Source organism: Pollachius pollachius, assembly GCF_949987615.1.
Source record: "Pollachius pollachius genome assembly, chromosome: 18".
Lineage (NCBI taxonomy): Eukaryota > Metazoa > Chordata > Actinopteri > Gadiformes > Gadidae > Pollachius > Pollachius pollachius.
In genome coordinates, this window is record NC_136951.1 from 11,140,371 (window position 1) to 11,166,297 (window position 25,927).

At 47.3% G+C, this 25,927-nt stretch overlaps 2 protein-coding genes across 2 annotated transcripts in view; both read right to left on the reverse strand.

Moving 5' to 3' along the window:
• The window catches only part of myo18b (myosin XVIIIB), a gene marked incomplete at both ends in the record, with an annotated part of 36,982 nt that extends 30,522 nt beyond the window's left edge, over positions 1 to 6,460 (reverse strand). Inside the window, 8 exons of the mRNA XM_079756122.1 lie at positions 240 to 382; positions 881 to 1,091; positions 1,855 to 2,022; positions 2,581 to 2,693; positions 3,785 to 3,848; positions 4,321 to 5,004; positions 5,161 to 5,307; positions 6,422 to 6,460. Of these exons, the coding sequence (XP_079612248.1) occupies positions 240 to 382; positions 881 to 1,091; positions 1,855 to 2,022; positions 2,581 to 2,693; positions 3,785 to 3,848; positions 4,321 to 5,004; positions 5,161 to 5,307; positions 6,422 to 6,460 (1,569 nt within the window). The remainder of the gene's footprint in view (positions 1 to 239; positions 383 to 880; positions 1,092 to 1,854; positions 2,023 to 2,580; positions 2,694 to 3,784; positions 3,849 to 4,320; positions 5,005 to 5,160; positions 5,308 to 6,421) is intronic.
• Positions 6,461 to 11,210: 4,750 nt separating this feature from the next.
• Positions 11,211 to 25,927, reverse strand: part of grk3 (G protein-coupled receptor kinase 3) — a 39,787-nt gene continuing 25,070 nt past the window's right edge. Inside the window, exons 12-21 of the mRNA XM_079755815.1 lie at positions 24,975 to 25,069; positions 24,121 to 24,228; positions 22,959 to 23,025; positions 20,783 to 20,883; positions 20,158 to 20,224; positions 19,409 to 19,504; positions 18,421 to 18,583; positions 17,111 to 17,247; positions 14,905 to 15,018; positions 11,211 to 14,795 (exon numbers count right to left, since the gene is read on the reverse strand). Of these exons, the coding sequence (XP_079611941.1) occupies positions 14,634 to 14,795; positions 14,905 to 15,018; positions 17,111 to 17,247; positions 18,421 to 18,583; positions 19,409 to 19,504; positions 20,158 to 20,224; positions 20,783 to 20,883; positions 22,959 to 23,025; positions 24,121 to 24,228; positions 24,975 to 25,069 (1,110 nt within the window). The 3' untranslated portion in view covers positions 11,211 to 14,633. The remainder of the gene's footprint in view (positions 14,796 to 14,904; positions 15,019 to 17,110; positions 17,248 to 18,420; positions 18,584 to 19,408; positions 19,505 to 20,157; positions 20,225 to 20,782; positions 20,884 to 22,958; positions 23,026 to 24,120; positions 24,229 to 24,974; positions 25,070 to 25,927) is intronic.

The window sequence follows — 25,927 nt, forward strand, 5'->3', positions numbered from 1 at the left end:
CACATTATATCGCTGTGAATAAGGTTACCTCATTTAGGGTCGTTTAGGGTCGGGTTTCACGTTGCTAAGGGATTACAGCTATGTGGGCTTTAAATGTCAAGATGTCTGGCGGCTGCCGGTACCTTGTCTTAAGCTTCTCAGGGTTTAATCCCGTGTTTCTCTGTGCACCTGAACATAAAAGCCTCGGACCTGGAGTCGGACAGTACAGGGAGTGTAGGGAGGCCCTAGGGGGTGGGTACCTGGAGATGTCCGCCGGCGATGAGGCCTGCGTTGTTGAAGTCCAGAGAGAGCACCATGGCGAAGCGGGACGAGGCGTCACTGTGAGGGGAGCTCACGCAGCCAAACGACCGCAGGATGGAGAACACCGCCTGCACGCGCTCCACTGCACACACACACGCAGATACACACACACAATATGATGTGGTGGTTATATCACTACAGTGCAGGTCTCCACGCTACAATGAAGTGCTTGAGTAGGTAAATGGATAGAATTGCATGGCTATATACAGACAGACAGACAGACAGACAGACAGACAGACAGACAGACAGACAGACAGACAGACAGACAGCTAGCTTCTATATAAATACCACTTGAAAAACAAAGATGAGTAGATATATGTGACTGGAACATACATACTTAGTAAATAGCTCAAGAAATGGTTGAACGACAACATGATTTTACTATATATACATGTTTATATATACACATATATATACCCAATACTGGTAGTGGTTGAGGTGCCATACCCCCCCCCCCCAAGACACGCACAACCACACAAGCTTTGTTAAAATACAATGCATTATGACTACCATATATACATCGATATACAAGGCTAGGTATATAGTACTTAGCCAGCGACGGGGCCGCTGGGGTCCTCACCGGTGACACTGCCCCCCACGGTGCCCGCCTGTTTGAGCAGGGTGTGTGTGAAGGCCTGGCACGCCGTGGTCTTGCCGGTGCCGCTGCGGCCTAGCGCACACACACTGTGGTCCCGGCGCGTGCCCACCAGGGACACGTACATCCTCTGGACCAGGGCGGCCAGGGCCGGGGGCGCCTCCCACACACACTCCCCCCGCCGGGACTTTGGCGTCTGGGAGGAGAGGGGACGACAATAACGCAGGGTGGTATGGTCGCGTTACGGTCGTTAGACCGAACCCCGAGCAGAGACAACAGAGCAGCAACAAAGGAGCAACAGAGGGCAGAGAACAGCTAGAGGGCCCACTGAAGCCAAGCCAAACAGGTCAGACGTTTGGAATCCATTTGGATTGGCTCAAATGCCATCTTGCTTATGAACATTTCAAAGATTTAAGCCAATCAGAAATATAATACTATACTTTTCAATTTTTTTCTATCCTGAGGAGAGCAGTCGTGATGGAAACATCCTAGCCTAGCCTATGAGACCAATCTCTGAGTTCACATCCTGTTTCCGTCCAAAGATCAGTCTGGCCTCCATGCTGTTGGAAGCCTTTTAAAACATTTTAAAATGCCAAAAGGCACTCAGGGGAGGTGTGATAGGACCAACCAGAGCTGAGGGAGGGAGTTTCAGTTCAAGAGAAAAAAGGAAAAGCCAAAGTAAGACAAACATAAAAATAATGCCGGCGCCCGAGGAATGATGAACAATCACAAATGTTTTAACCTGCATTAGACTGAATAACGATGTTCAAAGATGAACTGTAATCGGCACAGAAGGCTTTTCTCAGAGGGGAAGATGTTTTTACTTTACAAAGAGATCACAAGCATCACTCTGATTGGCCGGAGGTTTTTGAACAACGCAGCCATGTTTCGACATCGATTACTGACAAGGATGGTCTCGCAATAAGACCCCCCTCCCGACAGGTGTTGGGGCGCAGTACCTTGCTGTGCGGGTGGGAGGGGGGCCAGAGGCTGATGAGGTTGGGCCCGGCCTGGGTGAGGGGCAGGCAGGCCTGGGCTCGGCGGGTCAGGGTGTGGAGCACCCCGCTCTCGTTGACGTACTGGAGCTCACTCAGGTCCTCACACAGCTCCAACTCAGAGGGGTTGCACTGGAGGAGGCAGGGGGGGACGAAAACATTTTATATTATACATTTACATTCAGGGCATTCAACAGACACTTTTTTCCAAAGCAACTTAAAATAAGTGCATTTGTCAGAAGAAAGAGAAACAACAATATATCGCTGTCGGTACAACAAAGATGTTGATAAAAACAAGTGTGCCAAGCCCTCACAATTGCTAGGTTATCCCATTCCCTGTATACAACAAAGGTAGCTAGGGGAAGATGCTACACGGTGCTAAGTCACATAATATTTTAAGTGCCAGGATGTACAATCAAACAATAAGTGCGTACGTAAGAAGGGTGCTTTTAGGAGAATAAGGGAGGAGAAGGGGTGGTGGGGGTTAGGGCTGCAGAGTCCAAGTGAACTCAGGGAGGGAGTCATTGCATTCAGCATCACGAGATAGATTCATATATATATATATATATATATATATATATATATATATATATATATATAATGAGGCAGCAAATTAGAGACGAGAGCAGCAAACGCAGTGAGAACCATGGCAACACGTGAGAAGAGTCAGAGTTAAGCTGTAAGAGTTACCTTCTCTATCTCGTATTCGGTGACGTCATGCAGGGATCCGTCCGACTGCAGCCGGACCCTCACGAGACCCTCTGGGAGCTCAGGGGTCCCCACGTCTGGCTTGAGCTGGGTCGCTACGAAGACACCCCACCCCGACCGGTTACAGGCTGTTTATGTGTACATCCAACCAAAGAGAACTATGCACAACCACTATAACAACCAAAGGAATACGTCATCACCTGCTGGATAAACTGTAGCATTCAGGCCCTTATATAGTAGTTATAGTTTAGTGATAGATAGATTATATATACTAGTATACTTTACTTTTATTTCCACCACATAAAGTGTGACAATAGAAACTGACATGGGCCCTGAGCCGGCCTTTTGTTGCACTGTGTTAAGTAGTAAAGCTTTATAAGATAGGATTATCTATGATATGCATTAGGTAGTCTCAGGTCGATGAGTCATATGTTTCATGTAAAGCTGTGCATTAACGTGCACATACTTAAGTCCATATATATCCCTCATATTCATAGTGCATTAATGCTGGCGTTTCTACGTTTAGATTTCTTTATGCGTATGTGTGTATGTGTGCGTGCGCATCAGTCTACAGATGCTCTGTGCAGATAATTCTCTGCTATGCCGGGGGTTGTGTGAGGATCAGCGCTGTGTGTGTGAGTCTGAAAGGATTAGGGGGAGGGGGGGGTTGTATTAAGTACAGTAGCTGGATGAGCAGAGGGTGGGTCACATGGGTCATGAGGGAAAGGTCAAGGGTGTGAGGGGCTGGGAATGCAACACCGACAGGTTGCCGGCTCATTCCCGGGAGGGATGGGAAGCGCTCGGTGTGGACCAGCAGGCTGTCATTTACTATTTAGTTGCTATGTGTTCGGCTGCAGCTATCGAAGGATATTTCCCCTGGTGGGGGGGGGGGGGGGGGGGGGAGTCCTGTTTCATAACGCGTGTCATCCCGAACGGAGGAGGGGTGGTGGTGGTGGTAGCGGCGAGGTGGACGCACCACTTCCCAGGATGCATTGCCTCGGGGCTGGAGCTGCACTTGTTAATTAGTTCTTCATTATTTGTGTGTGTTCTGGTGTGGGCCGTTTCCACACACACAGCATCTCAGAGTCGTGGGCGTGGGGGTCGGGGTGTGTGTTGGAGGAGTGATTGGGTAGGAGTGTGATTGGGTAGGAGTGTAAGCTATGCTCGCTAGCGTAGCATAGCTTACCCAGAGTAACGCCGTCCTTGTGGACGTACCACACGGTGCCGGTCTCGTACCACACGTCTTTCACCTGGAACAGAAATCTTAATGTTAAATACTAATAATACAGACTTTGCCTATTTCTTTTTTTTACGATTTATTTTACTTTTTAAACATAAGAATGCATGTGGATGTGTGTGTGTGTGTGTGTGTGTGTGTGTGTGTGTGTGTGTGTGTGTGTGTAGGTGCATTTATTTTTGTGAGTCTGTATGGGTGTGTGCTTCTGGGCACACCTTACGTTGCAACTGTACATATTTGGCCATGTGTGTGTTCAAATGGAAGCCTGCGTATATGTGTGTATGTTTGCGTTTGTTTGCACCTGTGTATGCTCGTTTGTGTGGGGGCTTTCTAGTGCACGTGTGCATATACGTGTGTGCTTGTGCATGTTTGAGTGCACATGGGTAACTATACATGTGTTAATGTGGGTGTGAGGGTGCTTTCCATTGCATGTCTGCGTATACATGTGTGTGTTGTACATGCATGTGGAATAAGTCAAAACAAACCTCTTTCTGTTGGGTTTCCTTCACATTGCTTCCTGCTGGTCGTCCCTCTGGATCCTGTCTCTCTGCTATCACATCTACATGTTTCTCCATCTTAACCACCTCTGTCCGTTTCTCCAAACCAATCGGCGTTCTCTTTTTGTCCACCTCCACCACTGCTCTTTGTTTCTTCACCTCCACTTTTGGTTTCTCTACCTCCATCCCCGCTTTTGGTGTCTTCATCTCCACCACCGTTCTTGGTTTCTCCACCTCCACCACCACTTTTGGTTTCTTAACCTCCACCACCACTTTTGATTTTTCTACCTCCACCATTACTTTTGGTTTCTTCACCTCCACCACCGTTCTCGGTTTCTCCACCTCCACCAACGCTGTCTTTACTTTCCTCTCCTCCTCCACCACCTTCTTGCCATTCGCCTTGCTGTCCATCTCCGACCTCACTTCCTGTTGTTGTTGTCGTTTTGGAGGCTTGGGGGTCACTTCCTGTTCTTTGCTCTGTCCATTTTGGAGCTCAGGAGTCACTGGGGGCCTGGGCGACAAAATCCTGCGATTTGATTGGGAGGAGTTTTCCCGCTCGCTTGCGCTTTCAGCCAATTGCTGGGCTCGGAGCAACATCTCGGCCTCCAGGATTGGTGGAGTCTGATCCTCCAGGAGGAACTGCTGCACCAGGTTGTCACTGAGTTTGCTGGGCTACACACACACACACATATACAAACACACACACACACACACAATGAGTGCTCTGTGTGTTGCTACTAAACACGACTATTTGACACACGTTTCTCCATTGTTCCAGGCTTTTCTCTCTGGAGGCCCTGAGAGCCCCGAGAAGCTGAATGAGCTCACCGCTCTCTCCTCCTTGACCTCGGGCTCCTTCAGCTTGGTCTCCTTCTCAGAGTCGCGGACCAGCTGCTTGAGGAACCCCCCCGGCACGACCGAGAGGGGGGGCGGAGGGGAGGGGAGCGTCTCTGGCGGCTTCTTCTCCTCCTTTATCTGTGGTGGGGTGAAGGGGTGATGGAAGAGGTAGGGGTGAAGGAATGATGTGGTGAATGGGTGAAGGAACAGGTTGGGGTGAAGGCATGATGGAAGAGGTAGGGATGAAAGGGTGAAGGGATTATTGGATGTAGAGATGAAGGAAGAGGTTGGAAGGTAGGAAAGGATGATGAAGTGATGAAGGGAGGATGGAAGAGGTTGGAGAGAAAAAACGAGAGAGGAGACAGAAGAGGTGGAGGCATTATGTGACTGGTAAACACGGGAAGTGGAGATAAACTTACCAGATGGCAGGTTTACACTCTGATTAATAATCACATGCATGTCATATAAAAACATCAACATGATGTAACACAACAGAAACGTCTGGCTACACACATTCGTACGACATTGTCAGAAGTTAAAGCTTTTCAACTCAAATCTCCATATGGATTAGAACTAAACACAATGCACGCAGGACAATGTGATGAATGTTAAGACACAACACACAACATCACAAATGTAACACAAATCTGTACAACCGTTACACAGCCTCATGCATTTAACACCAACATGTATTTGCTCTCTAAGGATCCATTGAGGAAATGATTCAATAAAGATCATTATACATAGGTACTGGGGAACTGACGTTCAGCAAACGGTGTGGACTATCTGAAATGACCACGATGAACTACTACTTTGAGTCACGACTCTGGTTCTTCAACCATTCTTCTGGAGACAACAATGAAAAAAAAACACTTTGATTACAGTTTCTGCAATAATCTCAGCATCGACCGTGACTTAGTCACCCAATCTCACAGCGGGCGCCCATGCATCGTGACCATCACAACCCCACATCACCACGGCCCGACGTGCGTCGATCTCTAACGCACACACACGAACACAAACAAACGTAAAGAAACACACAGAGATCTGATGCATAGAGATCTATAAACAGCCAGTGCTCACAGCAGGCAGGAGGACATGAGTGACTATCGGCTGATTCATCGCAGTGAAAAAAAACATTTATACACACAGGGGGGGGGGAGAACGTGTCACGATCATACGGGGATTAGGAGCGAGGCGTCTCGGAGAGCCTAGCGGCGGTTAGTCGGCGGTTAGAGTGTTCGACACCTCCCTTCTTCTCCCACAGTTTTAACCGCGACGACAGCGCCATTCTGTGGGGGGGGGGGGGGGGCCTCAGGTGTGTTCGGCCAAAGCGTGGGGTCACCCGGTGTCCGGGGGCTTTCAAAGGGGGAGGGGGAGGGGGGTTGTCGACGCCAGGTGTGCACGGTCAAAGCGTGTGGTGACAGATGGCTGGTTTCACAGTGACAGGGACACCAGACGTGGAGGGGGGTCACAGTGCTGGGGGGCCGGGTGTGCAGGAGAACAAGTGTGAAGGCGCCCGACCTGGTGGTGGAGAGACAGAGAGACGGGTGAGGCGCTCGACGGCAGGAGCCAAGGGTACAGAGATCGACGGAACTGGGAGCACATCGGACGATTTCTGTAAAAACTTTCCTAACGGCCATCATGTCAAGTATTTCCTTCCGTAGAATAAGTGTGATGAAGTCTTATTAGACGCTAATCATAGCTCAATGACCCATTTTCGATTTAAAATGGAGATGGAGATTATAGTAGACTGTGAGGATCCATGGATTGGAATCGGTTCAACAGCCATTGATAACATTTGATCAATGATGACAAAAACATATTGTTATAAAGAAAAATGTACCATACATTTGACCGATGAAGAGCTAAGCCTAGGCACTTACATACCTAGCACATTCATTTACATTTACATTAAATTTAGGGCATTTAGCAGACGCTTTTATCCAAAGCGACTTACAATAAGTACATTTGTCATAAGGAGTGAAACAATATATCGCTGTAAGTACAGTAAAGATGTTCATAGAACCAAGTGCAAGTACTAACAATCGCTAGGCTAACCCATACCCCGTGTAAAGCAGTGATAGCAGCTACAGCAGATGCTACACAATTAAGTACTATAAATAAGTGTGTACAATAAGTGCGTACATTAAGTGCCAGGACGTACAACATACAATGGTGGCCGGAAGGGGCTGGGTTGCTATGCAGAGTCGAGGTGAACTCTGAACAGGTGAGTTTTGAGTCTTTTGCGTTTACACTACATACAACTATGGCCTCGTAAACTCCTTAAACACATGCACACCAAAGTATGTGCTTGCATCTTCAGGGTTGCATGTTCAAAAACACACACACATACTCTCTCTCTCTCCCACACAAACACACCTTTTAATTTCATTTACCATTTTCAAGAAAAAATCTCTACGGATGAATGTCTTCTGTTTCTGATTTAAAAGAAAATAAGCTAATCAGCTAAGTTAAATGAATTAAAAACACAAAATTAAAACACATTTCACCTTTAAAACTAAGGGTGAAAATGTGGTTAATTATCATCAACAATTATATGTTCCAGGAAACGGAGCACCTTCGGGCTACAGCTGAAGAGGGAGAGGGGTATCCATGTTGTCTAGCGCCAACACCAGCGTTAACTCACAATCGTGCCCAGTGACGGCTCTGCTGTACGGTCACCACAAACCACCAGCAACACTTCTAGAAGGTTCCTGTCCACACCAGGAACACCAGACAGAGAAAGGTCTCAAATGTGAACAGGTCAATGTAAAACAGTACAACTATTTAAGAGCGGACTATCGGCCTGTGGTTCTGTTTTGGGCCGCTGAGACCAATGGAAAACCCGTCCCAAACAGGGCTATTTCCAGTCCTGACTTGGTGTTGGCCCAGCCCGTCTCTCATATCAACACACAAACCCGCACACACAACACACCCAAACCCACATACCTGTTGAATTCAGCACACAAACTCCAGCACAGAAACAATGGGATACAGACAGTGTGAGGGCCCAACAGAGACTGACAGCTTCACTAACTTCAGCTCGGACACATACTAGGAGAGACGGGCTGGGGGGGGGGGGGGGGGGAAATGTGGAGCAACCGTCAGAAATAGAGTGACACAGACAGCCTCTCTCTCTCTCTCTCTCTCTCTCTCTCTCTCTCTCTCTCTCTCTCAAACACACACACACTCAACATTCATGATAAGCATTGCACCCTGGCTGACAGACGATCCTCTATAAATATCCATGGTCTGGGGAGAGGTCGGGGAGGAGGGTTTGGGGGCTGGGGGAGGTAAACGGGGGATAAGGTTATACTGCCCTGTTTGGCGAATCAGATAGCAGAGAAGAAGCAACGGGCATAAGAGACAGATATTGTGACATGAAACCGCTGCACAATAACTTATGACATCAACGTCAAAGGATCGGCCAACGTGCTGAGAAATGTGTCTGCGTAGTAGGGGGGGAACACTCGTGCACAGGCGCCCAGGCGTACACGCGTACACGCACACGCTGTCTCCCAGCCTCATCAGCTGCTTGGTTTGAGTGACAGCTGCAGCTGGAGGGAGGGAGCAGAAGTGGGCGGAGCCAAGCGTTGGAGAGAGGAGGAGACCTCTGAATGAAAGACAGTGGCAACCATTTAAACTGGAGAGACAGACAGAGAGGCAGAGTGACAGAGAGACAGACAGACACACAGAAATAGGCAGGAGGGAGAGAGAGCCCGTTACTATTGTGTGTAGAAATAGTAAACTTCAGGAAGTTGGGAACAAACACCTTAGTTAGGGCGTAACTGAACAATGCCTCCCCTTGGTCAGGTTCGTTTACCCCAATGGGTTAAGTTCCTGAGATTGGTTACTTGATAGTCAACAGCTATGGAATCTACGTAGACTCTGAGGTCACGCCTCCCTTTTGCACGCCTACATCACAGACTAATGAGTAATGACGGTGTACACCAATAGGAAAGAAACAGCCAGAAACAGTTCGAGATTTTTGATCGTTTTGATTAAAGACATGTCCAATAATGGGAATTCGGCAGTTCTAAAAAAAAAATCACTCAATTTATAGCGCTTAAATATGACCTACAGTACCTTAAAGTCATTGAGTAGATTCAACACATACAACTTGTTTGTCAACAGATAATGTTTCTAAATACTGACCCATAAAGACTAGAAACAATCTATGGTAGTTTTCCCACGTTTGAGCATTAATTAAACACTAGTTTTTAATTTAACACTAGTCATTTATAACGACTTTTGAGGAAACACAGCGTACCAGTGGCGTCACTAGGCAGTTTCATCCGGGGCTAAAGCCCCGGATATTATTTAATTAGCCCCGAATCTTATTTTTTTCTAAAAAAAAAAAAAAATGGTTTGCTTTACACTAGAAACAAACATGGGGATTCCAGGGCCATCTCAAAGTAGCAGTCCTTCAAGATAGTCCTTCTGGCAAGAGAATTAGAGAATAGAGAATTAAAAACATAACCAGACTGTTTACCACCTCAAGTAAAAAAACCTATCCTATATCCAGTCATATATATATATATATATATATATATATATATATATATATGTAAGGTCTGTCTCACTTGTATTCAATTTACTCTGAAATAACTTGAATGGAACTTTAGATGTCGGGGGATAAGCAGCACAGCAGTCAGGAAGCTTTTTATAGCTATAATAAACTGCGTATTTTGTAAATTTATGTAAAGCATTATGAAAAGATTTGCATGCGCAATAAAGCATTTTTTTTTTTTTGCCATTTTTCCTTTATATCTGGGCTAAGCCCCGGATATTTCAGAAACCTAGAAAGGCCCCTGCAGCATACATAAAACATCATAGGAAAAGTGCAGTAGATTAGAGCAGAACACATACAATAAAAGCACATATACAGCAGCATAAAGCACAAACATGCAGCATAAACATATACAGCAGCATAACGCACAAACATGCAGCACCAACTCATTAATGTAGACACTAGCATGCACAGCATAAGACAGGAGCACAAGAAAGGACTGGAGCACATAGGAGACAAGCAAGCAAGACATGAGTAACCAAGAAGTCAGCAGGAGAAGCAGTTGCAGTCCTAATGTACACATAACTGTTTACTAATAAGCCATAATTTCAGCTGTCCTGAAAAAGAACAGTAAGAACTAATTTCTCTAATATGACCTGGTACTGAAATCCATTCCTGTGACGCTGTAAATGAGAATGCTGAGTGGCTAAAGGCACTTTTTCTAAAAGGGTAGGCCTACTAAACAGCCTCAATCTAGATTGTAACTTTACATGTAAAAATGGTTTCATCATGTTTTTATGGTTAGACCTTCATGACAGCGTTACAATATGACTCAATAAATATAACAAATGTGACTAAACCTAGAAGCCAACTATCAATCCCTGACCTTGAGGACGATGGTTCTCAAAAGCCCTCACTTACCTGAGACATGAAGAGACGGTCGATACGGTTGGCCTACATCAACCTCGGCCCTGGCCCAAGTACAACCTGTCGCACATCAACCTCCACCTTTCGCCGTCCAAGGAGAAATCCATCTGTCTGAACGAAAGTGCTACTCACTCACCTGTAACGTTTCTCTGGTTACACCTATACCATCACCCACACCCAACATTTTTTGATTACTTTAGTGAACTTGTAGATCCAGAGCAGGAGATATTAGGGCATCTTACCCAAGGCGCCCGCCACAGGCGGGCCGAGGGAAAGAAGCCCAGGTACGGTTTGCACTAAAACACTACATAGTGGATTACATAAATGTTAACTTGGAAATTGAAGTATTACAACACTGCAATATCCCCATTTAGTCTACGTTAACACGCAAAAGCTTATTTTTTTTAGGTTGTCTTCAGTGTCAGAAAAAAAAATCCTAAAAAAAATCCAAAAAATGAGGAAGCCGTAAATGGTTAAACAGTTCTGTTGTAATTTTTGTGAGTTTGAAGGGGATGTGTCGACAATTTTTTTGATCAGAATGTCACAACACACACACACACAGACACCATGACATTTCAGTGAAACAAGCACTACAGCAGGCAACAGGAAAAAAAAGTTTTTATTTATGAACTGTTATACAAGCAGTCCAACACACAAGTTCCTGTCTCGAAAACAAAAATGAATCATTGAAATAAAATACATTTAATAATAATCATTGAATAATATTATCAATAATATATCAGTATCATCATAACCTCAATGATATAACCCAAAGCCAGTAGTATTTGTGTTTGTTTGTGGCAAATAAAAAAAAATAAAAAACATAAAATGGGATGTGGTAACCGGAGTATTTTTACAGCGAGGTCTCGGCATGGAGCTCATTGACGCGGTCGGCGAACGCTAGCTTCCCAAACACGTAATAAATATGAAAAAGAGCAAAAGTCCGGTATTCAAAAAAATAATAATTATCTTTAACTCGCAGGTACAATATCATAAGTCTTTATGTGCAAGATTCAGGCTGAAGTCTTCACCACAAACATTTAAACTCACATCAAAACCCTAACCTTCCCCCAAACATTTTTTTTGATTTCTACATTAAATCTTTTAAATAAACCTAGAGCATTTTTGTCAATTCATATACACATATATTTATATATACTTTTTAACTGTTTTTTCTCTATATGCCATTCTTTTTGAATTGTCTTTTGTTGAGAGACCTAGAGAGCGCGTGTCTGAACAAGAGAAACCAGTATGACAAACCATCTCTACTAAATAAACATAGAAAGCCATTATGAAGCACACGCACGTGCAGACATTCAAACGACATACACAGAGACGGTGTGAAACCGAGACCTACCGGGAAACGAGCAGAGAACCACATGGTTTCTCAGTGTCCAATGGCTGCGTGCGGTGGGGGTTTGGGCGGGGCAGCAGCACCGCACAAGCAACACGCGTCTCGGACCTGGCTCCTCCGCCTGAAAACATTTGGTCACAGTATTGTACCCTTCAACCATGATCACTACCGCTCTACCTTGGCTTCCGCTAATAGTAGGTTGTCTCTCTCACGGTGTGTGTGCGTGGTTTTGTGTGTGTGTGTGTGCGTGTGCGTGTGCGTGTGTGTGTGTGTGTGTGTGTGTGTGTGTGTGTGTGTGTGTGTGTGTGTGTGTGTGTGTGTGTGTGTGTGTGTTGCAGTCACAACAGCTGTATTGGCTGTTGCTGTAATGAGGAAGCTCCCCATTGTGTTGGACTCAGCCAGCATCAGTTATTTGGCACATACAACATCTAGTAAGTAACACATTGGGCTAAAAAAGGTGCAAAGACAATGTTCAATTGAAAAAAGCGAAAAAACAAAAAAACATTTTGGTTTACAAAAATAAAAGACACCTTGATAGGTGACGCGATTTCTCTATAAGACAAAAAACATCTCCCCTGACTTTTAAAGGCTACCAAGAAAAATACAATTAAAAAAAAAAAAAATGACATTGCCAAAACACTCCCCAGCCCCGCCCCGCTTTAAAAATCAAACGCATCCAACTGCAGGTCACACAAACATCACAGCTCTAGAAATGCATGGACGTCACAGACAACAGTGTACTGCATGGAGGGGGGGAGAATCTAAAAACCCTGAAATGATATTTATATAGAGGAGTTCATTCAAAAGGTTCCGCCGGGCGGCAGACACAAGTAGTCCCCCGTGACTGCAGACAGGCTTGTAGCGTACACGAATATACTGGAGATGCACAGAGAGAGAAAACAATAAGGGTTGCTTTATATACACTCCAACCCCGGCGATACTTCATCTAATCCCGGCTGTCCGTCTCCTATGGAACCTTCATAACAAAACGGAGTGACATTGTTTGTACTTTTTTTCTTTTTTTGAATTTTCCCTCTTCTTGATCCGCCGTGGTTACTGATCCCCCAGGGATACGCTGCGGTCACCAAGGTTACGCTCCATTTCCACAGCAACATTAACTGCTGTCCCATCGGTGGATATAATAACATATATATATTATCATATATATATATATCTATAGGATCTAGGTGTGTGTGTGGGTGTTGAAGGGGGTGAGGGAGAGGTTTGGGGGGAGGGGGGTCTCTATGGCAACTGGCTGTACAGGAGAAAGGTTATGTTTCTTTGATGAGGAGTCCGTGGTTTCCACTTCCTGTTTCCTGCCATGGAATGATTCGGTGCTCTCTGATTGGAGGCTTCTTAATCCTGTGTTCAGGCAGGTTGTCCCGAGGGAAAACGGACGTTGGCACATGACGCACTTCAATAATGACGACTAAACGGACGGGGAGACGGGCCTTCCCCCCTCCCTCCCTCATCCTCCCTCACCCCTTGTTTGCGAGGGGGAGAAGAGAAGACGAACTGAGACCAGCGATACACAAACACAGGTGTGTGTGTTTGCGTGTGTGCGTGCGTGCGTGTAAGGCCACCTGGAGCAGCGTCTTCCGGCCAGACCCCCGCCTTCTGCCTCCACATGCGGCCCCCTCGCCTACAAACGCCAGCGGATCCAGATCCTCTCCGTGTGGCGATCCACCGCCCCATGTCTTAGCACTGACTGAGGGGGGCAGGGGGGAGAGGAGGGGAGTGAAGAGGGGGGGAGGGGCTTATAGGGCCAAAAACGGAGGAATGGGAACAGTGCAGCAGCACCTGACGCAGCAGCCAGCGAATTCCACTCCCAACGGGAAGGTTTAAGCTGGTGTGTGTGTGTGTGTGTGTTTATCTGTGTGTGTGTGTGTTTATCTGTGTGTGCGCGCGTGTGTGTGTGTGTGTGTGTGTGTGTGTGTGTGTGTGTGTGTGTGTGTGTGTGTGTGTCTATGTGTGTGCATGTGTCCAGAGGAAGTCATTATCTTCGGAGGAAGGCGTGTTGTGTTGAACCTCTCTTGCTCTGACCGCTTTCCCCCACCTTCCCACCCCGCCCCCCACCTGGGTCTGGGGTCCCGGTCTTTAGTTCCATCTCTGTGACAGAGACACATCAGAACTGCCGAGAAACCGCCGCAGAAGAAGCACACGAGCAGCAGTAGGCGGAGCCAGGCGGGGTCGGTAGAGAGACACAGGAGCGGGATGGCGGCAGACGAGGAGATGGAGGACGTTGCGACCTAATAGCCCCGGTCCTCGCCACAGTCATGCAGAGAGGGGGGGGTCAATTCGCACATGCTTAGTTCATCCTTCCCACCGCGCACGGTTCACGCCCATCCCACCCGTCTGTGATTGGCCGTAACACAGAGACAGGAGAGATGGTGTGTGTGTGCGTATTGTTTCTTTCAAACACAAGTATGCAGAGGCTTAGTCTGGCGGGGTGTCCGGCCCACGCACTACGCCGTCTTCGGGGGGCCGCCGCTGGAGGCGGAGCAGGTGGAGGAGGCGGCAGGACCAGGCAGTGCTATGGCCAGTCAGGTGGGGGCGGGCGGATGGAGAGAGAGCGGAGGGCCGGGGGTCTTGTGTCTGGAGGTGTGGTCGGTGTGTGCGTGCGTCTGGTGCTGGTGGTGGGTCGGGCGGGGCGAGTCGCTGGGGGCCGGTTCACAGCCCGTTGCTGTTTCGGTGGGTGAGGGGGGGCTTGGACAGCTCCACCATGCCGGCCCGGCCCTTGCCGATGACCTTGGGGGCCCGGCGGAGCAGCTTCTGGGCCTCGGTGAAGGCCTCCGTCAGCTCCTTCTTCCACTGGACGAACTCCGGGTCGCTCTGCGCACGCACGCACACGCACACACACACACACACGATAAGCACGGAACACGCTCAATATTTGAAGCATCACTGTTTGATGTCCCACAGGCACGGGAGCGCGGCTCACCTCACACTGCAGCACAAACTGCTTCCCTCCTTTGATGCGCAGCAGGATGCACTTCTTGTCTTTGATCTGGGTCTCCTCCACCGTCAGGATCTGCTCCATCGTCAGCAGGTTTTGCTGCAGAACACACGGTAGCCAATCAGAGGGAGACACCGGCCGCAAAACACGAGGGGTGTGCTACAACCGTTTTTGAGGAAACTAAAAAGTGCTGCCAGAGGGGTTTTATTTGTGATTTAGGGAAGGGGGTCTTCTGCTCTACTGAGTAGAAGCGACTTTTAAGACACGGCTAGGAGGATCCGCCCGCTGGATTGGACTGCTCGACAGAAGGAAGGCCTTCCTCTCTGGTAGTATTTAGCAGGACGTGGAGGTAAGGACGTGAGGGAATAAGCACAGTTTTCGGCAGCATTAAGGGCAGGGAAATAAAGGCTTAGTTATGGTTCCACGTCGACGCAACGCAAGGGGGTTTACGAACCCATTACGTCCTCGCGGACCCTCCTTGCGTCCACCGCAAGGGCCTGACTTGCACCTCCCAAAAATTGTAACCTTGCGTCGAGGCAACGCAGGAGCAAGGGCTGTGATTGGTCTGATCACTAAAACCCGATGCAGAACCAAAACAGGTTCACGACTGCGTCGAAGCGTCTGCGTGGTAATTGCGTTGCGTTGACTTGGAACCATCACTAAGCCTTAAGCTACTGCTCTGCTCATTCCTGGTCGTTCTACTGCATGGCTGTCACCCACCATCACAATAATGTTCGAAACTGACTAAAGTAGGCCTCTTATTTCTAAACCCCCCCCAGGTGCTTCGGTCAAGTTCTAAAGACGGTGCAAAGGAACCATCTGGTCAGCCGAGGATAAAGTGGGGCGATTCCTCTGCTTCCTTCATCACCTTGGGCTCTATAACAGTATTATGGTTTAAAATGTGGACGTTTTTGCTGTTTTCCTATGATGCATTTCATGTCAAAAGTGAGAGTGGAAATATTAGCCAGTGATGCGATGAACTGTGTGGAACCGAAGTAATTGTCTCAGTTTCAAGACAGAAATTTTCGCCACGGTCTGGAGTGGTTGTTGTCGTGACAGCCCTAAGCCAGCGCGACTCTAACAGCAAGGGCCTGCTCGTGTGTGTGTGTGTGTGTGGGGGGGGGGGGGGGGGGGGGGGGGGGGGGTCTCCCAGGACCTCCCTGGTGCGCAGCACTCACCCGAGGTCCCCTGAAGGGCTTTAGCCACTTCTCCTACAGCACAGCGGTGAGGACAGACGGACACACAGCCTTCATGCAACGGCCATTAGGCACAGACAACACCAAGTAACACACATGCACACACAACCAGAAGAACTAACAGACAACAACACGGAGTAGCAGACACACACCCACACACACACACACACACACAACCAGAAGAACTAACAGAGAGAGATCCGCCAACATTGTGTGTTCTACGTCTGTCGTATGCAATCCATATACTCCCACCTCTTTTACCCATTGGCCGTCCTTCCCTCAGTAATGCTGGTCCTGTCTACCCTTAACTGAATTTGTGATGTCATTTTATTTAATAAAGTGTATTGTAAGGTATGACCTGACAAGGAAATGCAGATGGAACTCGCTTTGCACGGCTAACTCAGACACTTTACTCAAATGCTATTTAATATGTGTCGTATAAACCCAATGAATGAAATGAAACAAAGGACGAAACACAAATACAACCTCTAACGCATACAGTTGACAAAAGAAGAGGGTGATGACACACACACAAAACCTCTCTTTATCCCTCTGCCTTACATCCAGTGGGACAAAAGGAGACACACACACACACACACACACACACACACACACATCTACCCCTGCCAGAAAAAGGTTGTGTGTGTTTTATAACGTATGACACACACAACCTCTTTCTAGGTTATGACACATCGATCAGTCACTCACTCCTAGTTCCCCCAGACACACACACACACACACACACACACACACACACACACACACAATCGATCTCTCCATCTACCCTTGCCAGAAACAGGTTGTGCGTGTGTCATAACGTATGACACACACAACCTCTTTCTAGGATATGACACACACCCACACACTCCCTCCATCACACACTCATTCCTAGTTCCCCCCACACACACACACACACACACACACACACAGACACGAACATGTAACAAAAACAACCAGCGCCCCCCCTCCCCCAGCCATGGGTGCCCCCCACTCACCCGTGTGTCTCCCTCCCCTCTCCACTCCACCCGGTTGGGGAAGAGGTAGAAGTAGCGGCGCTGCCACTGGGTGAGGAATGGGTTCCCCAGCTTCAGCATGTAGCCGTGCATGATGCAGTCCTTCCCCAGGGCGTAGTCTGTGGAGTGGGGGGGGGGGGGGGGAGACACGGGGGTCAGCACCCTGATCATACAAGGGTATCGCTAGGAAGGCATTTGTGTTCAAAGCTCCATCCCATTGGAATAATTTACCCGTCAACATTAGATCTGTTTCATCTCTATACTTGTTCAAAAATGCTGCTTCATCGTACTATAGGAACAGCAGTACATGTATTTAATCACATTGTGATAAAACGTCTCGATTTTGTCTATTATCACCGATACTATCCCTTCCTCATGTATTTACCGCTTCCTTATAGAATTTGCATGCAAGATTAATGTTAAGCTTTCAATATACGTGTGTGTGTGATCATTTTTTTTTGTAATGTTTTTTATGTTGTTATTGAGAAATATCTTCTTAATATGATGCTATAGTACTTTGTTGTCAAGGACCCCCTTGAAAACGAGATGGGTTCATCTCAAGGGCTTATTCCTAATAAAATAATTTGAACACGAGGCTAGGGGGGACAGTGTACGTCATACTACCTTATTTTGGGAGTAAGGCATGGACGACACAGAACATCCTTGTGATTAAATCAACTGTTTTAACTGCAATATAAACCACATGCGTGTTTCGCTCGTTCAGATCCGTGCTGTTTAAAGACGGAACGGGCGAACTACCGTGCTGAAGAACAACCTGCTCTACCTAGCTCAGGAGGTAGAGCAGGTTGACTGGTAACCCGAAGGTTGATAGTTCGATCCCCGGCTCCCCCTAGCGGAGTGTCGAGGAGTCCCTGAGCGAGACACCAGACCCAGTCCGCCGTCGGTGCGTGAATGTGTGAATATAAGTCACTTGGATAAAAGCCTCAGAAAAAAACCCTAAATGTATATGTAAATGCAAGGAGAAATGTTAATTACTCTGCTCAACTCTTTATCACTAGCTTAACATGGTGTAAATTATCATTTGTTGCTTATTTTACCGCACAACTAAATGTGGTCGGCGCTGAACGGTAGCATCGTAGGTGGGTCCCGGAATGAATCAGGTCGACGGATTCTTCCGGATCGTTCCCTCGCAGCAGAAATGTCCTGGGTTTCTAACCCTCATGTCCTCCATCTTACTCGTCAGCACCCCTGAGCAGGTTATCCCGCCCCCTACCTCCTCCTCCTCGACACCCCTTATGTCGATCAAACGGCAGACTGAGCGTGTGCCGTACCCTCCTCGTGGCCCAGCTGCTTGTTCTTGGCCCTCTTGCGGACCTCGTTCTTGTCCGTGTCGCAGTTGACCGCCTCGTACACCGTCTCCGCCACCTCCTGCTGCCAGCGCTCCGAGATGACCAGCGGGAAGTTCTTATACAGCTCTTGGTCGCTGTCCAATAGCTGCACAGAGAGGGCGGGAGGGAGGAGGGGCCCATTGCCGTCATCCAAACACGACAACAGAGGATCGGTTATGTGCCGCGGACTACGAAATGTGTTAAAATGTGTTGCGTGTGTAACCATATACACCAGTGAGAGTAGAGATATTCAAATAGGGTGGTGCTAAGGGAAGCTGCGAAAACCAAATTCTGGTAGATGGTGCCCACAGCACTTAAATTAAATGATTGTTTATACCACAGGGAAACAAAAAGCATTCAAATATTAGCATGGTTATCAGTGCCAAAAACAGTCAATTAAATTCAACAAATAAAGAGGCACATTGTTTATAATCTTTTTGGATATCTCTTTTATCACATATGAACTGTTTGAAAGGCAGTTTTCAAATGTAGGGGTAAATCTCTGTATAATTACACAGACTTACAGCAGGTAGAACTAGCACTGTATAATTAATTCACATATGCATTAAGTTGGCTCTAAGGATTATTCTTTTATTTTTTTTCTTTATTCTGGGTAGCATACATTATCCCGATAGAGGTTGGTGTGTGTGTGCGCGTGTGTGTGTGTGACACTCAAAGGGACTCTAATGAAATCACAGCTAAAGGAGAAGAAGGCTGTGACGGCTGGCACTTCCTGTGAATTATCAACCCTGGGTTGAAGCACCAGACACTTATCAGCAAACATCAGCTCTTCGCTCATCAATCATGCACTGTGTGTGTAGTGCTTGGACTCTATTACGCCGCGTGTCATGAGGTGTGTTTGCGCGCGTGTGTGTGCGTGCGTGCGTGCGTGCGTGCGTGCGTGCGTGCGTGTGTGTGTGTGTGTGTGTACCTTGATACCCTTGGTGTCCTCTTCATCAAAGGAGCCAATGTCAAAAGCATCTGCAGCGTTCACCTCTCCTCTCGGTGGGATCAGAGGAGGAGAGTACTGGGGGGGAGAGAGGCAGAGAGACAGAGAGAGAGAGAGTGAGTGAGTGAGAAAGAGAGAGAGAGACCGAGACAGAGAGAGGGAGAGGGAGAGAGACAGCCATACAAGACAGCCATACAAGACAGGGAGATGAAATGAAAGAAAGAGGCAACAGGGGAAAGGGAATATGGTGAGCAGAAGGAAAAGGAAAGAGGGGGGAGAGAGGGGAAGTATACCAACAGACATTCCCTTGGCCGGGTCTTTTTGTTTTTCCTTTTTTTTTTGCTGAATGGTTGAGTATCCATAGCAACAGGGAGCTTGGGTCAGGGGCTGGTCGGCGGCGGATTTGGATGCTGGTGTTTCCTTCATGGATTTACACTAGAAACAGGCCTTGATCTCTGCTGACACAGGCCAGCCGCTCGCCTGAATGAGCAAGCAGCCCCGCGACACACTGGCTAAATGTCACGGCCAAATGTGCAAAGATAACCTTCTACAAATATCGACGAAATCAACTTCCTCGAGGGGGCAAGCTCTGCTGCAGCCGTGTTCATGCGGAATGGGGTCTTTTTTCGTCGCTTTCATCCGTAAGAGAGTCTTTTTTATTTTTAGGAAGGAGGAAAAGACTAAAGGAAATACTAAAAGGGGTGTGTTTATAAATAGACATGCCCCCTCACCTTTTGGAGGTACACCTGCTGCCAGTCGATGCCTTTGAAAAACAGATGTTCCTTCACCTCGTGAGCCCTGCTCGATCACAGATAGAGAGAGACAGACACATAGGGGAGGAGGGGGGGAGATTTCAGTCATGAGATTTCACATCCGACCACCAGGTGGCAGTATTCACCACCAGTGTATATACACACAGGGGAGACAGCCAGCCAACCTAGTGACATAAACACTCTTGGAGCAACATGCAGTCGATGGTAACCTCAGCCAGCATGGCTCAGTAGCGAGCTAGCGGCTCAGTAGCGCGCTAACGGCTGATCTGCAGGGACACACGATCTTAATAAACTGAAACTGTATCCCTTCTGTCGACGCCCACGGGGGGGGCTGCTTGTAAAATATTTCATTTCGATTTATGTGCCTGGATGTGTTCACAGGGCTCCACGGTGTGCGTGTTGTACATTGGGCGCACAGATCTTAACAAACACACAACACACACCATGTTTACAGGGACTTGCAGTGTGTTTTTTTCAAGAGTGTTGTGTATTAGTCTTAAGTGTGTGATATTGAAGTAGGAGTAGGTGCTTATGACACTGTGCGTGTGTGTTAGGATTGTGGAGGGGGGGCAAAGCGACTGACCCTCGACCCAGACAGCCAAGCCTCTTGGCCACGTCTCTCTGCAGCAGCCCCTCCAGAAGACCCTTCAGCTCCACCGTGAAGGAGTCCGGCAGCTCCACGTTCTAGAGAGAGAGGGGGAGCGGGAGAGAATGATGACGAGGGAGGAATAAAGTAGGACATAAGAGAGTTAGAGGGATGACATGGGTCGAGAGGGGGGGGGGGGATATATTTGTAGATTTATCCTCTCTTCAGCGACGGTCCCTTGTGACCCCACTCTGCTGTTCCTTATTGATCCTTCTTCCGTGTCATTTTTTTTTTTTGTCCGATTCACTGCCAAGTGTTTCGGACCCGTGTCCGACACCCTCGCACATACCCGCTCACAAACATCAAATAATGAAATACTACTAAAAAAGTGAGAGGGTGACAGGCCATCCGTCAGGGGGCTTGTGCTGCCCCGCGGTCCGGTCTCATCCCTCTCTTCCTGTGGGGAGATCTCAGTCCCTGGGCCCTGGGCCGCTCCGCCCCGCCACCGTGTTTACATGATGAAGCCATTCATCATATTTAATGAACACAAAGATTTGTAGTGGCAGCTATTTTTAGTCGGGCCAGGAAAGACTTATAACTTTTTCACCATTTCTCTCTGGTCTGTCACACGAGTGCACGCACACGGGCACGCACACGGACACACGGATTAGGCGGGTTGAACCAGATTAAGTGGCTGGATTTCGATCCTAATCTGGCTTTATCGTGATAGGAAAGATCATGCTCTCTCGACATGTGGGGGCTGACCCGCCCAGCCTAAAGAGACACCCGTGTGTCTAGTTTGCGTGCGTATTTAGATATATGTGTGCGTTGGGTTTGCTTCATGTGTTTGTCTGTGTGTGTGAGACACTCCTTAATAGGAATAATCCTAAACCTACAGGCATACAATTGACAACAGCTGTAATCCAGCTGTTGTTTCTGACGATACGTGTGAGGCACTCTGATAATATGAATCCCAAACCAACACGAACGCAAAGTACAACAGCCCTAATCCAACTACACGATATCCATTGCATGATATCCATCGATATCCATTGCATTGAGTGGACGAAGATTCAACCATTGCAAAAGGGTAATGTGGGCACATTTCCTTGTGTGCCTATGAAACACAAACCAAGATCAATAAATGACAATTGGGAATCTATCAAGATCTATTAAGATCATCACCATGACCAAGTATTGATCAAGAAAGGCTGTATCTTTTCCAGAAAGCAGATCATCACTTCCACCACTGGGTCAAATATGAACAGACACTTCCCTTTTGCGTGAACTGAAGACTAGGAGCGATTTTAGAATAGGGGAAGTACATGCCCTGAGGAAAATAATCCCCACATTTCCCCCTCTTCTTTGGCGGTTGACAACAAAGAACTGATTGAGGGCCTTGGAACATCAACGGTGCTAACTATGGAGTACACAGCCGGCCGTGGCCGGGCACTCTGGACCCGTCTCAACGTCTCTGCGTTATCTAGCGTTGTTGGCCTACACTCACGGGCCCCACACTCACGAGCCCCAGTGGCGTGTGGGAGGTCCTCCAAGGCAAACTGAAAACAGTGTTGTTTTGGAGGCCGGAGTAAAATTAGAGACGACACCCAAACAAAAGCTTGATTCAACCTCATTAAGTGTGTCAATGCAACAAAATTAACCACTTTAAAAAGGCAGAAAGCTCGAGCTGAAATAAAGTTAGTGTGCGAATACCAATTAGCTCTGAGCCTCTAAATCACCTCACATGGGTAACCAGAGTGTGTTGCCCGACACAGCATGCACAGGTGTGTTCACTTAAAACACCCCCCCTGGCGATGGAGCCTTTTCACACATCGTCAATAGCAGGATTAAGCAACTTCCTCTTCCTGTCATTTTGAGCAGCGGCTGGGTTTTATTTATGACTGTCGCAGCACCAGCATGGTCAATGGAGATTTACTTAACTAGCTGTGTCTTTGCTGGTGTACTGACACACCTAAATCGAAAAATTCATGTTTTAGGGTTCAACTGGGTTTTTTTCTACTGTGAAAAGGGCCCCTTGGACCCGAACCCAGTACAGAGAGACGTCTTGGAACATCCACATCACAGGTTAACAGTGTGTGATCAAGTATGTTAAAGATAGGAGAAGAGTGAGTGAGTGAGTGAGTGTGTGTGTGTTTGCGGGGTCATGTCTTACCATGGTAAGTGTCATCCGGTCAATCTCATGTTTGTCTTTGGTTTTGTGCTGTCGGAACGGACTGTGCCTGACAAGAGAGGGAGAGAGACGAGACTGTGATGCCAGCACCGGTACTGTCTGCATTGGGATTGATCACTGCAGATATGTAGAGATACTACAGGAAGCATGGAGATGAACGGCTCCAAGCCATTACGGATGCTGAGCACGTTGACATCAATTGTTAGGGACGGATGATATTCTATTGCCACCATAATTCATTTCCGCCTCATTAGCCCTCCAAGTGATTGATAGGCGCTTTGACTTCAACTTTATTTATAAAATATTAATAACAGCTACATAAAAAACGAAAACATTTGATAAATTCATAAAATATGCAAAGCAATATCGAAGGAAGTTAACATTGGGCAGAATTTCAAAAAGTCAAAGGAGAGAAGAATAAAATAATGGTATCCACAATGGATGTGAATGGGAGTAGCTTTTCCTACACGGCATGAACAGGATAAATAATGTAGCTGAACCACCTCAGCAAGGTCAACCCCAGAGATGGGCTGTGAGGCTGATACATCGTACCTCACCGCGAGCACGGCCCCTAACCGAGAGAGACCTGAATAGACCCAAAACCAGGCCGGCTAGAGAAACAAGGGCTGCCTCTCTGTAAAAGAACTAGGATGTGAATAAAACGATTAAGGGTGACAAAAACAACACAGCGAAGCAGGTGGGAGAACAATCTGCTGGGCTGACGCAGCGACGCACCGACGGGGGCGTCGCGACACAAACCTCTTCCTTTATTATGGTGTTCACAACACACTTCATTGAGAGGAAGTCACAGACACCCCGCCAGCCCTCTCACCCTCGATGGGTCTCTCTCGCCCTCACCGTGTGCGCGCAAGTGAGTGAGTGAGTGAGTGAGTGAGTGAGTGTCCTCGCACAAAATAAAAATAAATATAACTTGGTTTCTGACACACTCGACCCAGACCTTTGGCATTTACACACCATGGATCAAAAGGAAACATACTTTAAGGGGGAAAAAAACTAAACAAGGGAGAGCAAAAAAGAAAGAAAGCATAGGTGAGAAAGAGAAAGCGAAAGCAAGAGAGACACAGACAGAGAGAGACGGAGACAGGGACGGAGACAGAGACACAGCGGTGTGGATGTGGTTTACCCTCGGAGCAGTTTGAACAGCATGCACCCCAGGGAGAACCAGTCAGCACTGCTGTCGTACGCCGTCCCCTTCTGCAGCACCTCTGGAGCCATGTAGCCGTGCGTGCCCCTGGGAACCACACACACACACACACACACAAGCGTTATTTAACATGGCAGACTGGCCTTTACCAACAGACAGCGTCATATAGCAAAGCAAGACGTAGCGTAGCAGTCTGGCCTTTACAAATAGCCAGCGCTATACAACATACCATGACGTAGCATGGCAGACTGGCCTTTTCCATCAGACAGCATTAAACTGCTTAGCAGACAGGCATTTAGCATTAGACAGCATTATAACGTAGCATAGCATACTGGCCTTTTCCGGTAGACAGCATTACATATCCTGGCATGACAATGCATAGAATACAGGCTTTTACCAGAAGGCAGCGCTACATATCCTAGCATACAGACTTTTACCCACAGACAGCATTGTAAAGCATAACATAGCCTACCAACATAGCCTACCATACTTGCCACACAGTGTAACAAAGCATAGCAAAGCATAATATACTGCCTTTGACCAAGACACAATGACACAGGGGCACATCTGCTTTATTTTTCTCACCAAACACATCACCTATCCTAGCAGAATGTAGTGCAACATTAATCGATTTTCCCCCCATACAGGGCATGACAAAGCATAGGGTGATTTACCAACAGACTAGTTTAACATGGCATAGAATTGACCTGCAAGCAGCACTGCACAACCGTCTGCCCACCGACCACAACAAGTGGCATGGCAAACCGGAATTCAGATGATTCACGGTACACAGCAGCATACAGAGAAAGCGGAAGCTTCCTGGCACTACTCACACACTGGCGTGGGGCTTCTTCTTGGAGAAGTCGCACGCGAGGCCCAGGTCCGAGATCCGAACGTGGCCGTGCTCGTCCAGCAGAATGTTGGCCGGCTACAGAGAGAACAACAAAACGGGGACAGGTCGTCAGGGGCTTTAGGGAACTGCGCACTGTAGGACACATTGATTCATGACCCACAGTTCCCGTTTCCGTTTATTTCTGAATTCCTTTTAGTGGAGGGAGGTCGGGGACGTACAAATGTGGACAAAGCCGATAAAAGGATATGTCCTCAAGTTCTGGCTTTTGTCTGGTTGGGCCAACGCGTGACTCACACACCCGTACGCGCAGTCAGAGAGTTGTATCTGCATTGCAGGGCTCTGTTTATTAAGAAAGGTCCTAAAACTGTTCCTTGGCTTTATATCTATTATTATGGCAACCGGTCCAAACAGCAGAGGAAAAGAAGTAACGCAGAAAGGGAGCGGGAGACACGCAGAGCAGGGATAAGAAGGCTCTGCTTGCGTTCTGAAACGCAGTCTATGAAAACATTGTATAAATGGTATGAGAATATTCAGCTTCGACAGCTTCAGCAACGCAGGGACTTTAGTGATAAATAATAATGATGTTATAGCCCCCATAATTCCCCTTGGCTTTACTTTTTTGTTGTTGAGCTTATTCTGAATAAAACCGAATAAACTGCGCAGACTGGTTATAGGTACAGCGTAAACACAACCCCTGATTTTATGCCTCAGTTTACAAAGTACACAGGAGCTTAAATATTTATAACTAAATATTTTTGCCGACTGACATTGCCTAAAAAAGTGTGAAAAGAAAGTGTTGTATCATTCCATGTATGGATTTTGTTTGGTTTTTAGGTTTTGGGTTTGTTCATCAGACATAAACCAAAGGCAACTGAATAAAAAAACACTTAATGGGATCAAACCCCTTGATCCAAACATTCGGAAAGCAATGCC